General features: G+C 55.5%; 1 protein-coding gene across 2 annotated transcripts in view; it reads right to left on the bottom strand.

The window, feature by feature from the left end:
- The window catches only part of ICE1 (interactor of little elongation complex ELL subunit 1), a 59,641-nt gene that overhangs the window by 19,042 nt on the left and 26,417 nt on the right, over positions 1 to 14,182 (bottom strand). For both annotated transcript variants that reach the window (XM_061129356.1, XM_061129357.1), the window contains 4 exons: positions 12,131 to 12,217; positions 9,662 to 10,035; positions 2,692 to 7,302; positions 1,336 to 1,504 (listed from right to left, as the gene is read on the bottom strand). In XM_061129356.1, the coding sequence (XP_060985339.1) occupies positions 1,336 to 1,504; positions 2,692 to 7,302; positions 9,662 to 10,035; positions 12,131 to 12,217 (5,241 nt within the window). The remainder of the gene's footprint in view (positions 1 to 1,335; positions 1,505 to 2,691; positions 7,303 to 9,661; positions 10,036 to 12,130; positions 12,218 to 14,182) is intronic.

Consider the following 14,182-nt stretch of genomic DNA (forward strand, 5'->3'; position numbering starts at 1 on the left):
AGCATGAAACCACATCTCTCTCACTGTCTGTGTTCTGCTGTATCTAACACTGTGGCGTGTTCAGGAGAGAAACCCGGAGCATACACTCTCTGTGCTGCTTTATCTGTTACTTGGGAAACGGCGCTTCTCCGGTCACACTTCCTCCCATCCGAGGACATCACAGGCTGTTCCCTCTGCCTGGAATTCTCTCTCTTACTTCTGTCTTCACATCTAAGCTCAAAAGTCACTTTGACAGGGAAAGCATCCCAGGCCTAAGACTCTCTCAAAGCCACCTTCCACTGTCCCTCTCGTCCATTCAAGAGACACTTGGTGGGAGCACACAGTGCAGGTCTCCGGCAGAGGCTGTAACAGGGACAAGGGAGACAAAACCGGCGCTCTGACGGACCTAGCGGAGAAGAGGCAACAAAGGCAAGGAGCAGCCTGACCGTAACAGAGTGGAGAGAAACAGGCACAAAGGTCCGGAGGGGAGACCGGGCTGGGTGCGTCTGAGCAAGAAGCAGAGACCCAGGTGGGCCTGGCCGCCCCCGGGGCTCTCCTCCCTGCCGCCCTCCACCGATACACCTGCTGTGTGCTCCTGTCAGGTCACGGTCATGTGTGCACACTGCCAAGGCCAGGTCTGGGCACCATCAAAGTCTTCACGCTTATGTACACCCTGTAACTATTTGCTAATAAGTGACTGAAAAAATGAAGAAAAACAAAGTGGGCAACGAACGCAGCAGCCTCTTGTGCCACGCACAAGTCTATACGTGGCAGGTTCATCCTGATTCAAAAATCCCATAAACATCATGGTGACACAAGGTTATCAGCCTCTGCAATCTAGCTCAGACTCCGGTACAATATTCAGTTGCGTCTGTGTATTACGTTGCTATTTAAGTGCTTCCCTGACAACCTGATGTTAAGAATGAGGCACGTCTGCCCCCATCAGCAGACTGAAGACACAGCGCTGAAAGGAAAGATTCGAAGGGCAGCACTCCTTCCCGTGTCTCCCTGAAACGTCTTGTGAGCCTATGAATTCACCGCAGTTTCCGCTCCTTCCAGCCAGGGACACAGCGCAGTTAGCTGCGTCACAACGATTCCTTCCTCCTGTGCCGACCACGTCTGAGTCCAAAGCAGCTGCACAAGGAGGAACACCAGGACGCAGTGGGGAGAGACCCTCCCACACACAGCAGGGATGTACGTGCTGACCGAGGCAAGCGTCAGTCACACAAATCCTCCCTGAAAACCAGGGTGATGCACGAAAGACACACAACAGCTCAGCTGGAAACCCAGACGCACATCTAAGCAGGTAAAGAGCAAGCGCCCGTTTCGGAAGCGCGCGTCCCCACCCACACACACCTTCCTTGAGCAGGCTGTAGCAGAAGAGGCGCGCCCGCTCCAGGTCGCCCAGCTGCCGGCAGACCCCCACGTACACCCGGCAGAGCGCGTGGATGTAATTGTGCTCCACGGACATCTTCTGATTTTTCAGCTCTGAGAGGATACAGTGAAGCAAGCTCTCTGCTAAATGCTGAATTGGGGGATAAAAAACAAAAAGACGATGTACGTTGATATTTATCGTTAGTCTACTACAGAACAGTTACAAGTTACAAAGTCAAGTCTTTGGGAAAGCTGGGAAAATAAAAGCGGCACTGTCTCAGATAGAGGCCAGCTGCCATTGTGGTAACCCGCTCAGCAGGGATGCTGGGAGGCTCTGCGGAGAAAGGGGCCCCCGGCAGGCAGACAGCAGTTCGGCCGAGGTCAGCAGGGCTACGGGGCCCACGGCCTGGCCAACTCCTGATGCCCATCACTACCGCCACTCCAACAAGCTATCATGTTTTGGCTTTTACTAAAATAATCTGTGTGTATGAAATCCACTCTGACTCTACCGCCATTCTTGTTTTCTGAAATGCAATATACTCTACACACTTACCCTGTTTAGCTCTTAGAATACTGGGTAACAGTTTCCTTACTCAGGAAAAGGAGTACTAAGTAACCTGATACATTCAATCACGTGAAAATAAACATCCTTCAAAGTTACCTGCACTGCTCTTCATGCTTTCTGAAATGAACAATAAACATGTATACCACTGTGATTCCAGGCCTATACTCACAGATAATCACTAATGTTAATCCAGGGACACTGGAAGTCACTCACCCACTATCAACATGAACATGGAAAAGATAATAACCTAGGAAAGTCCTAAGAAACCCAGTATGTAAACCTACACACTTCTCTCCCCACCTCCTCTTGAAACTAAGCATGTATTCCTATTTGACTGGTGACCTGTATTGAGTGTGGGGGGCAAGGGGGGGACCCACACACTAACTTTTTCTCAAAATTCTCAGATGTGTATGTAACAGTAATGACAGAAAGGCTCTATCACAGAGCAACTGATGCTCTGAAGAAAACTATTTTGGGCCTTTAAACGTGCCAGCATCAATGGGAACTGTACAATTTAAGTCCTGACAGGCACATTTTTTTCCCTTTAAAATTGTAACTTATCTAGTGAATACAGACTACCAAGTCCCCAACGTCTGACCACTTCTCAGATGTACAAACTGCTGGCTAGAAATAAAGCACAGGTCCTGACTTACACGGGTGACTGTCCATCCTGGACAATAACCTTCTGTTTGGGGCCCCCCCTCGCTGGCAGGAGGCAGCCTGTGTCGGGGGACGGGCAATCCCAACGCTTTCCGGGCGGAGAAGCCACCTACCTTTCTTGTGGTGCTGAACTCGTAGACAACTTCCTTCTCCTGGTCTCGCATGACTGGCTTTTTGGAGATGTTTCCCACATACACGTGACTCCGGATGACAGGTAACAGGTCAAAGGCCGCCTCCCTGATCTTTCTCAAGGCCTCCGCGATGGCTCTGTCAGGGGTCTCCGCGGTTTCTTCGGGGTTGGGGGGCGACTGCGAGGCTGGCAGAGGACACCTGTCTTCCTCTGTGCTCGGGGCTGCAGCCTGGGGGGGGTCCCTCTGGGGGCTACAGCCCATGCCCTTCGGGGTGGGCTCCGGCTCTGGGGACCCGCTGTCCAGGCGCAGCCTCTTGGCGCTCCGCGGAGTGCTTACAGACAGCATCCTTTTCCCAGCTGGGTCCTGTGGAGGTCCCAGGCCTCCTGCCTTGTCCTGCTTGCCGTTGCCGCTGGAGCTGCCCCCTGCCTTCACGAAGGCGGTGGAGCTGGAAGCAATGGCTTGGAAGCCTGCAATGGCGCCCACGGGCCCCGGCAGGCCCTTACGGTCGGCCGGCGGGCCTCGTGTGAGCTGGATGTTCCCTTTGAGGATGTTGAGGGTGCGGGCCCGGGCGGACAGCTCCGGGTACATGGTGTCTAGGATCTTCACTGAGTTCTCCGGGGGCGCTGCCGCCGCAGGATGGGTGGCGGCGAGCGGGGGCAGGCGGCCGGGCACTGGGAGGGCGTGCTTTGGGGTCGCCGCACAGAACTGCAGGGGGGACGACAAGACCCTGTCCTCAGCCGGCGCGGACGACGGGGACGGGGAGGCGCACGGAGGAGAGCAGGGCCCTGGCTCCTCCGGAGGCGGGGACGTCACGGGCGGTGCCAGGGGCTCGGACGACGGGGACATCGGGCAGAGCGGGGACAGGGGCGAGGAGGGGCTGGAGCTGGAGATGAGGGGAGACGCTGGCCTGGACGTCCGTGGTGGCGTGGCGATCAGGGGCGCCAGCAGCGGGGGCAGCGGGGGCCCCACCTCCTGCCGGATCTTGCTCAGCGTGTCCACACAGCAGTCTGCGGGTGTGGATGTGTCGGCAGTGGCCAGGATGGTTTGCGTGTGACTTCTCTGGGGTTTTCCATGACCTCTTTCCCCTGAAAACGAAGGAGAGACTTCACGCTGAGTGGTTTCAACTCGGCCCGAAGCTGGAGTCTTGACTGGCTTGTTGGACTGATCTCTGTTTGAAACCTTTGATCGATTCTTATTTTTGCCCAGTGGCTCCAGTTTCGAGTTATAATAAGTGTGATCAAATGGAGCAGTCTGCGACTCAAAGTTCTGATCATATATCTCAGAGCTGATCCTCACGCTGGGTTTAACGGGTCTGTTTCGCAAACGACTTTTATCAAAGTTACCAGTCTGCCCACTGCTTGAGATCTCCTCCTGGGTTCCAGCCGCACTGCGGCCACACGGGGGCTCCTGAAGAGGTGCGACAGCCTCTGGAGACCTCTCCACGGGAGGAACCGACAGGAAACCAGCTGCCAGCTCTTCCGGATCGGCGGAAAGGGGGGCGTCCTCTGGGGCATCACATAGGATAACCTGGCCCACCTCCGGCATGAGCGCCACCCCGTTGATGATGGTCCAGTTGTCCCCTTTCTCAATGACTAGGTTCTGATCCTTGTTGATGAGCACGTTGATGACCTCAGAGGTCACCGTGGAGATCTGACATTGAAGCCTCACCTCTCCTGGACCCGCTCCTGGGTCAGTGCTCGGGACCGAGGGCTCTGTGGGTTCTGACGGGACCTCCTCCCCACTGCCCACCGGCCTGACGGCATCCACGCGGCCCTCAGGCACGCTCTGCATGTTTTCGCGGCCAGGTCCAACACGTGCAGGGGACCCGCCCTGCATGTGCGGGCCGGCCGTCGGCAAGGGTGAGGTGGCGGTGGTTGTGTTCAGAGGCGGAAGCTGCTGCTGGAGGTGCTCTGCCGTCACGCTCTCAGGCCCTCTGAAGAGCAGCAGCCCCACGGCCTCCTCTGCCCCGCTGTCCTCCTGGCTGGCCTGCAGCTCCTGCCCGAGCCTGGTGAGCACCTCGGACAGCGTCTCCATGGAGCAGCGAGGGAGCTGACCCCGCAAAGGACAGTCGTCCTCCTCCGACTCCACCCACTCTTCAGAGGTCTCCAGCGCTTCCTCTTCACAGATCTGACTTCCATACCCTTCTCCTGATGATCCACTGTGCTTCAATTCCTCATTCATTCCTCTATTCAGGGTTCCTTTGCTAGAACATTCTGAAACAGAGTCCGCTGAACTATAGTCTCTCAGCTGACAGCTTTCAAGAAACATGACGACCTCGGAGGTGGACAGTCTGTCCACCTCAGAGAGCGTGCTGATGTTGAAGTCCTGAAGAGCTGAGGTCAGGGAGCCCACCTCGATGGAAGGCCCGGACTCTGCAGCCCCCACGGCCCACCTGGGGGCCCCGGGGGCGCCGTGCGGGCCCGGCTCAGAGGCGGGGTCGGGCTCCGTCTCCCCTTCGCTGCCGCTGGGCGCCTCGCTCTCCTCCACCTCAGTGTCGCCTCCGCCCACCTCCCGGATGCCACTGTAACAGCACGGGGCAGCACGCGAAAATGCAGTCTTGGCGGTGCCCAGGCCTTCAGGAGGCGCGCCGCCAGGACTCTCAGACTCCAGCTGCAGGCGTTCCTTCAGGCCACGCTGCACGGCAGGCTGGGCCTGTGAAAAGGCCAGAGACGCCCCAGGGCACCTGACTTCCTCTCCAGCAGGAAAACCTCTGGAGAGCGTCAGCTCCGGGGCTGGACGTCTGTTCACGTCCAGGCTGGCCGTGTGCACGTCTGGGGCTGGAAGGCCAGGGCTCCGCTTCTGAGCCTCTTGTTGCACCGCGGCGCCCGTCAGGGCCTCTCGGTTTGGGACCAGGATGTTCTCAGAAGAGAAAGCGAATTTACAGTCTGTAGGATGATGGGAATTTCCTACAGGGTAAGAACCGCTTGGAGCATCACTATCTAATCTTCCCCAGGAGGTGGGGGCTCCTGAGGCAGGGCTCCGGGCCCTGCTCTGCGCAGGGGCACCCCTCTCTCTGCCACGCTGCGCTCCACACGCCGTCCAGCTGGCCTGGGTGTCGCCGGCGTTCGCTGAGGCGGGCTCGCTCCCAGCCGGCCCCGGGGGCTCCAGGCGGGCAGGCTGCGCGGGGCCAGGCCGCGCCTGCTTCGTGATCACGGACACCTGGTTGGGCAGCACGGATGCCGGGGCCCGGGGCGCAGCGGGACTGCGGTCCTCGCCGGCGAATGCGGACGCCAACCCGCTGCCCTCTGAGGACCTCGGGGCCCGCGGCGCGCCGTCGGGCTGTGCGGTCAGCCTCTCCTCACCGCCCCGCCGCAAGAGGTCACTGTGGTGCCAGGAAGCGCTTCTGCCAAAGTCTAAGCTGCTCCTGACCAAGCTGGACGGAGGCCTCGGTGATGCTGTGAAACCTGTCCCAGCGGGTGCGAGCTCTACCCTCAGCGCCTGCCTAGCAGCCAGCCCGCTGCCGGCGGCCCCCGGGAACGCTGACCGCGGGAGGAGCGCCAACCGCGGGGGAAACAGAGGCTGCGGGAGCGAGCGGGCACTGTTCAAGTCCTTCACAAAGGCCGCGCATCCCAGTGGGCCGCTCCTCTGACCAAAAGGACCAGACGCCCCCAACACGGGGCTCAGAGCGGGGAAGCTGCTCTCCAGATGGCCCCCTCCCAAGGGGCACCCTGGGGACTCGGGGGGCACCTCCAACGTGGTCACCGCGACAGCGGGCGCCGTCTGCTCTGAGCCAGGTGGGCGGGGAGGGCCAATGGCAGGGGGAATGGCGGGACCACCGCCACCCTCCAGCCCCGAGGGAGATGGGGGGCGGCCACAGCGAGGGGAGGCGCCCGAGGCCAAGGAGCAAGACCACGCATCTCCCAGGCCGAGTCCCGCAGCTCCCGGGGCAGGGGGTGCTCCTGAAACGCACCTCTGCATGGCTCCTCTTTCCTTCTCCAAGGCTCTGGGCTGTCCCTGGAAATGACCAGAAGTTGACCGCCACCCCGATTCAGACGCAGTTCCATCATTAAGCGTCCACCTGGCCAGCTCTGACTTGGGTGATTCAAGCACTGGGGACAGCAGGGTCTTCCCATCAGGTGCCCTGGGCTCACTGAGCGGCCGCAGGCCCGGGGGAGGGGGAGGCGGGTCTGACCGACCGTGAGCCGTGCCCTCCTCGCGTGCCAGGCCGCCGAACAGCGTCTCGGCAGCCTCGCCACCCGTGGCTCTGGGACGTGTCCACGTGCCGTGCACCAACCTAGCCTTCTCCCCGACCTCTCTCTGTCTGCCCGGCTCGTCCACAACGCCCTTCTCTCTCCCAGCCCTGAGCTCAGAGGACACGGTCCAGAGCTGCTCCCGAGCGAAGACGAATGAGGCCGCGGGCTCCCACAGGGTTGCTGCGAAGGTCCCAAAGCCGAGCGTGGTCCCCGCGCTGAGGGCCGGGGCAGCCTCGCGGGCATGGGACCGCTCCTCCCAGGCTCCAGCTCCTTCCCTCTCTCCAGATGAGCCACAGCGGTCCTGGGCCTCAGGCGGATCGTTTTCTGACACAGGCTCAGGATTCCTATGTGGGGCCGAGTCATAATCGCTGGAGTCGGCACCCTCTCCAAAGAAGGGCTCCTTAAAAACAAAGGAATTGTATCCATCAGTTAAATACAACTTCAACCAACTACACACAGTACCGATTAAATGCACTGGACACGGACAGGCTCTGGAGGCATCTGAGGAAGGCAGGCCACCCCGGGCGCTCCACGGGTGGGTGGGCGGGGGTTGGGGAGCCAGCGCCTTCCCCATCTCTCCTCAGAGAAGCCCCCCATGCTCCCCGCATGCACACCGCGTCCCCGCGAGAGGCATCCAGGTGCTGTGCACTCGCAGCCGAGGGTTTGCTCTGTGCTGACTCTGAACCGTCCTCCTCCTCAACTCGCAAGGCCCACTGCCTGCAGCTGCCCCGCTGTCCTCTCTGCCCCGACTCGCCCCTCCCGCCCCCCCCCCCCAGGCCTGGCTCGCGCTCTGGGGGCCGCTCTGCAGGCCCGTCTGCCCACGCCTCTCACTGAGGCTGCACCCCAGCTGCAGTTATCCCTGGACTCTCAAGTTCCCCTCCATGTAGGAACCACTCCCCTTTCCTGTGGCCCATGACCTCCACATCTGCTCCAGAAGCCCTCCATGACCCCTGACCAGCCCCTCGTCTAGACCTGCCTCCGTCACCCAGCCCCAGAGAGCCAGCGCACCACCGCCCTGCCTTTGGTCCTGCACAGCAGACGGACTGATGATGAGTAACCAACCCTGACCCAAACGGGCTCCCGCCAGAAAAGCCCATCCTCCCGAGGGTGCCTCCTGTCCTGCTTCTCCTCTACTGCAGGCGTCGCGTCCAGCCTCTGTCCTCTTCCTTCCGGCCTCACCGGCACTCCGCCAGGATGCAGCCCTTCCCTTCCCCACGCTGAGGGAGTGACGCCGCTGGCCCCAGGCCTCCGCTGCACACAGGCCGCTGCACCCAGCCTGCCCCGCTCCACACCACAGACGGGACCCCAGGCTCACAGGCGCCCCAGGGGAGGCCCACCCACCCCTAACGTGGAACACTTCCTCCGCTGCCTTCCCGCCCAGAGGCTCTTGTTCTCTGCGCTGTTTCCACACCAGTGACTGACCCCTCCTCTCACAGCCACACTGCAAATCTCACCAGGTTCGCTGCTCGCTCAGCCTGGAGACCTTTTCCAAACCAGTGCCTACCAGTTAACTCCAGTGCGGCTACTGGGTCCAGGGGTCAAGAACACAGAACACTGCTGGATCCCAAGACTCCAGTCCACAGTCCTGCCTGTCCCCGGACTCCCCCACTTTCTCCCCATCCCCACTGCGACTCAACGGAAACTTTCACGTGGAACTTCACCTTTAGGGTCCACTTCTCTGGACCCATCAACAACTCCCCACTCCCATCAGGAGAACACGTGAAGCCCTTAAGACACACATGGGCTTGGGCCCTGGTCTGGGTGAACACTCCCCGGGTCAGGTTGGCCCAAGTTCCACACCTCTGTGAACAGCACCTCCACCCGACGCCTCCCTCACGCCCAGCTGGACGCCAGCATCCGGGGGCCTCTCCCACCAGCCCACCGCTGGCCGCCTGCCAGGGTGAGCGCCCAGCCCAGCCCCAGCAACGCAGACTCCACCACAGCCCCCTCATGGGCAACCCCCCAAGACCCAAGCAAGGGTGACCAGACTCGGTCACCTCTGGGCTCCTGGTGTCTAGCACCGTGTCCAGAATGTAACAGGCATGCATCACGGTTCCTAAATGAAGTGAGTCAAAGGAGCCATTTATCTCTTTCTTCCTTAAGCCAAAAAGTATACAAATCTGCTCTGTCAAGACTAACTTCCTCTATATGGAATTTGGTTCTGTCTTTTCCTAGTCTCCTAGTGAGTGTGTTGCTAAGTGAAGGTTGCTCAGTCATGTCCAACTCTTTGCGACCCCTATCACTTTCACAATTTAAACAATAAAAAGGAAAGAGAGAAAAAAAGATTAACTTCCTAAGAAATCACATAAACCCACTCTGCAAATACACAGAGATGAAGAATTCACTGCATGAAGGTGGAGAATGCATCAACCTAAGTTAACAGGTGTGCATGCCATACATGGACTTTTCGTCTCTGAAACACTTCAGGCCTACAAACACCTGTGTAACTCACTCATTCCATGCCTGTTACGTGTCCAAAACTAAAGGTAAGAGTAAGCAACCAAGACACAGTCCTCCACAGGAGACTTAAAATATGCTGCAGATGAAAACAGTAACAATGCACCCCCAGTACAAAACGAAGACCATGACGTGCGTGTGTGTATGTGTGTGTGTGCACATGCGTGTGTGTGTGTGTGTGCGCGCGTGCATGTACAAGATACAGACCCCGGGGCTCCGCCCTGACACTATCTGGAACGCGCTCACATGTCAGGGTGGACAAGGTGGCCACCTGGCGAGGCCCATACAAAGTGCCCACTCACAGGTGCAAGCAGAGAAGGTGAACCGCCCAGACGAGGCGGCGACACGGGCGGCGGGGAGGGCACCGGGGACAGCAGGGGTGGGGGCCGCCTGAAGAAGTCGACCGCAGCCTGGAGGTCCTCGTCGAAACCAGGGCCCTGAGCCGCGCCCCTCCATGCCACAGCCTCAGGAACCGGATCCTCCCCAGAGAGGCCGCTGTCACGACCCGCTGCTCCGCCCACGTCCTCACAGGCAGAGAAGTCGCCCTCGATCTCCATGGACAGTTCTGCCAGGCATGTCTGCACAGCCGAGGTTCGGACGGGGCTGCCACCTGCTGCAGGGAGCACCCCATCTTCCCCGGACTCGACAGATCTGCGGTTTTCTTGGGCAGGCTTTCCTGCGGGGGACAAAAAAGTGAGTATCAAATTATTTACAGTTATCAATAAAAGAAAAAAAACCAAACACCTATTTTAACAGTTCAAAATGCTTGTATTAAATCCAAGTAGAAACATTTTTAAAAGTCAACGATCCCTGCCTAAAGAATATCCTATAAGACTTAAAACACATTGCACAAAAGTACGCTTCCCTCAACAAAAAGACGACTGGTGAGGGGAGGGGTGAGATGCTTTTGTCAGCAGGCAGCAGGGCGTGCCCGCCAAGGCTTCTGCCTGTGGCCATGGTGACGGGCCTCGATGACACACTCGTTCTCCTGGGGAGAAACAGCCTTCTCCAACAAGGCGACAGGAAACATTTCTTCTTCTAAAATCAACTTATACCAGGCTTACTCCATGTAGGGATTCCCTTGTGGCTCAGCTGGTGAAGAATTCGCCTACAATGCAGGAGACCTGGGTTCGATCCCTGGGTTGGGAAGATCCCCTGGAGAAGGGAAAGGCTACCCACTCCAGTGTTCTGGCCTGCAGAATCCCATGGACTCTATAGTTCATGGATTCCCAAAGAGTCGGACATGACAGAGTGACTTTCACCTTCACCCCATGAAAGGATCTGTACAACACTCTAAGGAACCTGATTGTGTCACAGAAATGCTCTGCACTGTCACGCAACAGAGAGCTACTATAAAAGGCCAGTTCTCTGTGGGTTTTGATCTTGGTAAGTTGCAGCAATGCTAACTGTAGGAAAAACACTGTGTCCTGGAAATTAACTGGAAACAACCACTTGTCATATTTGAAAGCTGTAAAAATATATGAAAGCTACAAACACACCTTTCATAGAAACCCTCAGGGCTCTGTGGAGCAGTGGCTGATTACAGGAATGGGGAGGGGGAAAAAGCTGAGCCCGAGACAGCTTGCAGAACCAGATGTAAAGATGGACATGCCTAAGAGGACTAGATGGTCCCAATGACTGCACCTGGGGCAATCTGAGCAATAAGAGGAATAATACAAGTACTGGATTATAACACACAGGATAAAACAAGTGTCTATGAGACCATATTGATAGAAATAAGTGAATGAATAAGTGGAGAAAAATGACAGTTCTTTCTTACAGAAAAATTGCAATTAATACCTTCAGGAAAATGAGGGAATTACAAAAACCACTATTCAACAAAGTAGTAATCGTAGCCCACAAGCTGCATCAGCAAAGCTCACATCAGTGGGCCAGGGCTGCAGGGAAACAGTAGGCGCGTCATGTCGCAGCATCTCCCTCAGGGTGGCCACTGAGTGAAGAAGCAAACGCAATTTCATAGGAGGAACTGGGCCGACACCACTGCCACAAGAGGTCAAGGTCAACAGCCCCCAGGACAAGGCAGACCACACGCTCTCTCCCCAGCACACACTAGAAGCTCTTGTGGAAAATACACAGCCTCACTCTAATACAAGAGAACATGCCACAACCCACAGCCTTTCTACCCAGCGATCTGTAGTCTCCAAAAGGGTCAGGAAACAAGGAAAGATCGGTAACTGTCAGACCAGGGGCAACTAAAGGCAGAAAGAAAAGGGAAAGCATCACTCAGTCATGCCCAGCTCTTTGCAACCCCAGGGACTGGGGCCCACCACGCTCCTCTGTCCATGGAATTCTCCTGGCAAGAATTCTGGAGCGAGTAGCCAATCCCTTCTCCTGGGGATCTTCCTGACCCAGGGATCAAACCCAGGTCTCGAACATTGCAGATTCTTTACCATCTGAGCCACCAAGGAAGCCCAATTAAAGGAACCCAGGGAAGGTGACATGAGCAGGGAAACGGGGAAAGTCGGTCTCCATCTGCAACCAGCCACACACACTCCCTCTACAAGTCCTTCCCAGTTTCCATGGATGTTCCCTGATGAAGCAGCTATTACAAAATCCAAAGCCAGATGCATTCAGTGAGACCAGAAGTCACGATGGAAGGAACAGAGCTTTGTATGATTACAGGTGCCCACCTTAGTTTATTACACTCTTTTGATGCGAGATTCTAGAGATTGAAAACTAAAGCGGTACAACGTCCACAGTAAACACCGCTGCTGATGCATGAAATGAAGCTCTGGAAGCTTCCCCCTCACCTGGGATGCATCTGCCGCCCTCACCGGGGAGCCTGTGTGTGGTGTTGATGCACAGCCAGAGCTCCTTCAGAAGCAGCTTTACCTTCCCTGTGGAAGAGTCAAGTGTTAGAGTCATGTCATTCAGCTCATTCGGCCCAAGGCCAAGACACACTCCTGGGAAACGGGGACTTACCAGGGAATGAGAGACCCAGGTAAGTTAAACCACCTTCCCCTCCGTCAGCCACTGAACACAGCTCAGCCGGCTGCCGGCACGAAGGCCTATTGACTGAAGCCTGAACACAAGCCTGGGTTTTGTTTGGAGGATGTGGTGCACACAGGGCGGGACTCAGAAAACCCGACGTGCTTGTTGGTAAAGGTCGTCACCACCGTAATGCAGGCACAGGATAAATAAATCTCTGCTCTCTGCATTTTCCACAGACAGTGCCATGTGACTGGGGACTGCAGGGAGGAAGCCCAGCTAGAAGGACCAGTATGTATCACCGCTCCATGGATTCTACAAAGAAGAAACAGTATCCGCTAGGTTCCATGAGGTCATCAGAAAAGCCACCAGAGGTGACCAGGCGGTAATTAACTTAGCGGCTTCATGGGTCCTGGGAAATTCTTTAACGGCCTTAAAGGGAAATGAGAGGAGACAAACGTGGGTATAAACATACGGAGAGGGAGAGAGAGTCACCCACATGCCTAGACACACAGAAAGCAGCCTCCACATCTGCAAGGAAAGAGAGGGCTTTGGGATTTTGGGAAATTTTTTTCAAAGGGTCTGAATTCCTAAAGTGGTTAAGAATCACTGGCTCAAGTTGAAAGGCAAAGGACAATTGTAACTAAATGAAAGTCATATAACATTAAGAATATCACACTGTGGTTTTAAAGTGAATTTAACACTAAAAATACAAATTCCCCAAAATGTTCCAAGCAAAAAGCATTCATCAAAATATAAACATGAATAGTTTGTGTCAAATACACATAAAAAGACAAGCCACACTACTTAAAATTTAACTGAAAATAGTATTAAATACTTGTAATTTCAGGTCACCTCAAAATTCTGTTATAGCTCACTTGATGTTATTAAACAGAATCATTTCTTGAAAACACTGAAATCTATAATCTAGTTCTAGAGAGGCTAAAAAGATCAATAATAAAAATATCTCCAAGGAAAATTTTGGAACAGGACAGCCCTATTTAATGGCAAACTGCATCACTCTATAAATGAAGTCCACAGAAAGAGGACCAGGACAAATGGGGCAAACTTACAGAACTTGGAAAATTTGGGCATTTCCGACCTCTCCTGACCCAAATTAGCCAGTCACTGTGTGAAGTGCATCCATATTTAAGTTTCAAAATTCTATGATCAAGTAGTTTATCTACATTGTGATTAACCTATCCAAAAGCCTGCTTCAAAATACTGTGACCCCCCCGCCCTTTGCTTAAATGACCTGACCAGGATCCCTGCTTATTACAAATACCCAAAGCAGCAAATAAGGAACCTTAAAAAAAACAAAAACAGTTCCTTCTCTATTCTTAGAAGCTATTAACCAGAGCTATGCCTATTCCAACTGAGCACTCCTTCATTACTTCCAGTCTGACACGAGAGCTATCCAAAACCAGCAAGCAGAAAACAGCCTTCATTGTGGCACTGGGACTTACTCGTGAAAACCCCATTCGGCTCAACCACACACCTTCCCCTGGCCCTTTGATAATGTCTCCTTTATCAAACGCCAGGCAGCTCTGAGGACAGCGTTTCTAGACCTGCCTGCCCCACTGACTCGTCAGTGCCCACGTGAACGGCACACGTCCTTGTAACTCTATTTTAGTATCTGTGCTGGCACGACTCTGGCTCAGGGCTAATTTATTATTATGGGGTCTATTCCTCCTGATAAGCCTTCCCCATCCAGTGTTAGAGTATACATTTATAAATTCATGTGGGGAAAATTCCCATCTCTGTGCCTTCACTGTTTGGATCCAGGAACACAGCATTTGTGTGCATGTTCAGCCATTTTAGAGCTGTCTTCACAAAGGCAGGCACGCGGCCTCCAGGTACTTCCCCGCGCGTCT

Source organism: Dama dama, chromosome 25 (assembly GCF_033118175.1).
Source record: "Dama dama isolate Ldn47 chromosome 25, ASM3311817v1, whole genome shotgun sequence".
Classification (NCBI taxonomy): Eukaryota; Metazoa; Chordata; class Mammalia; order Artiodactyla; family Cervidae; genus Dama; species Dama dama.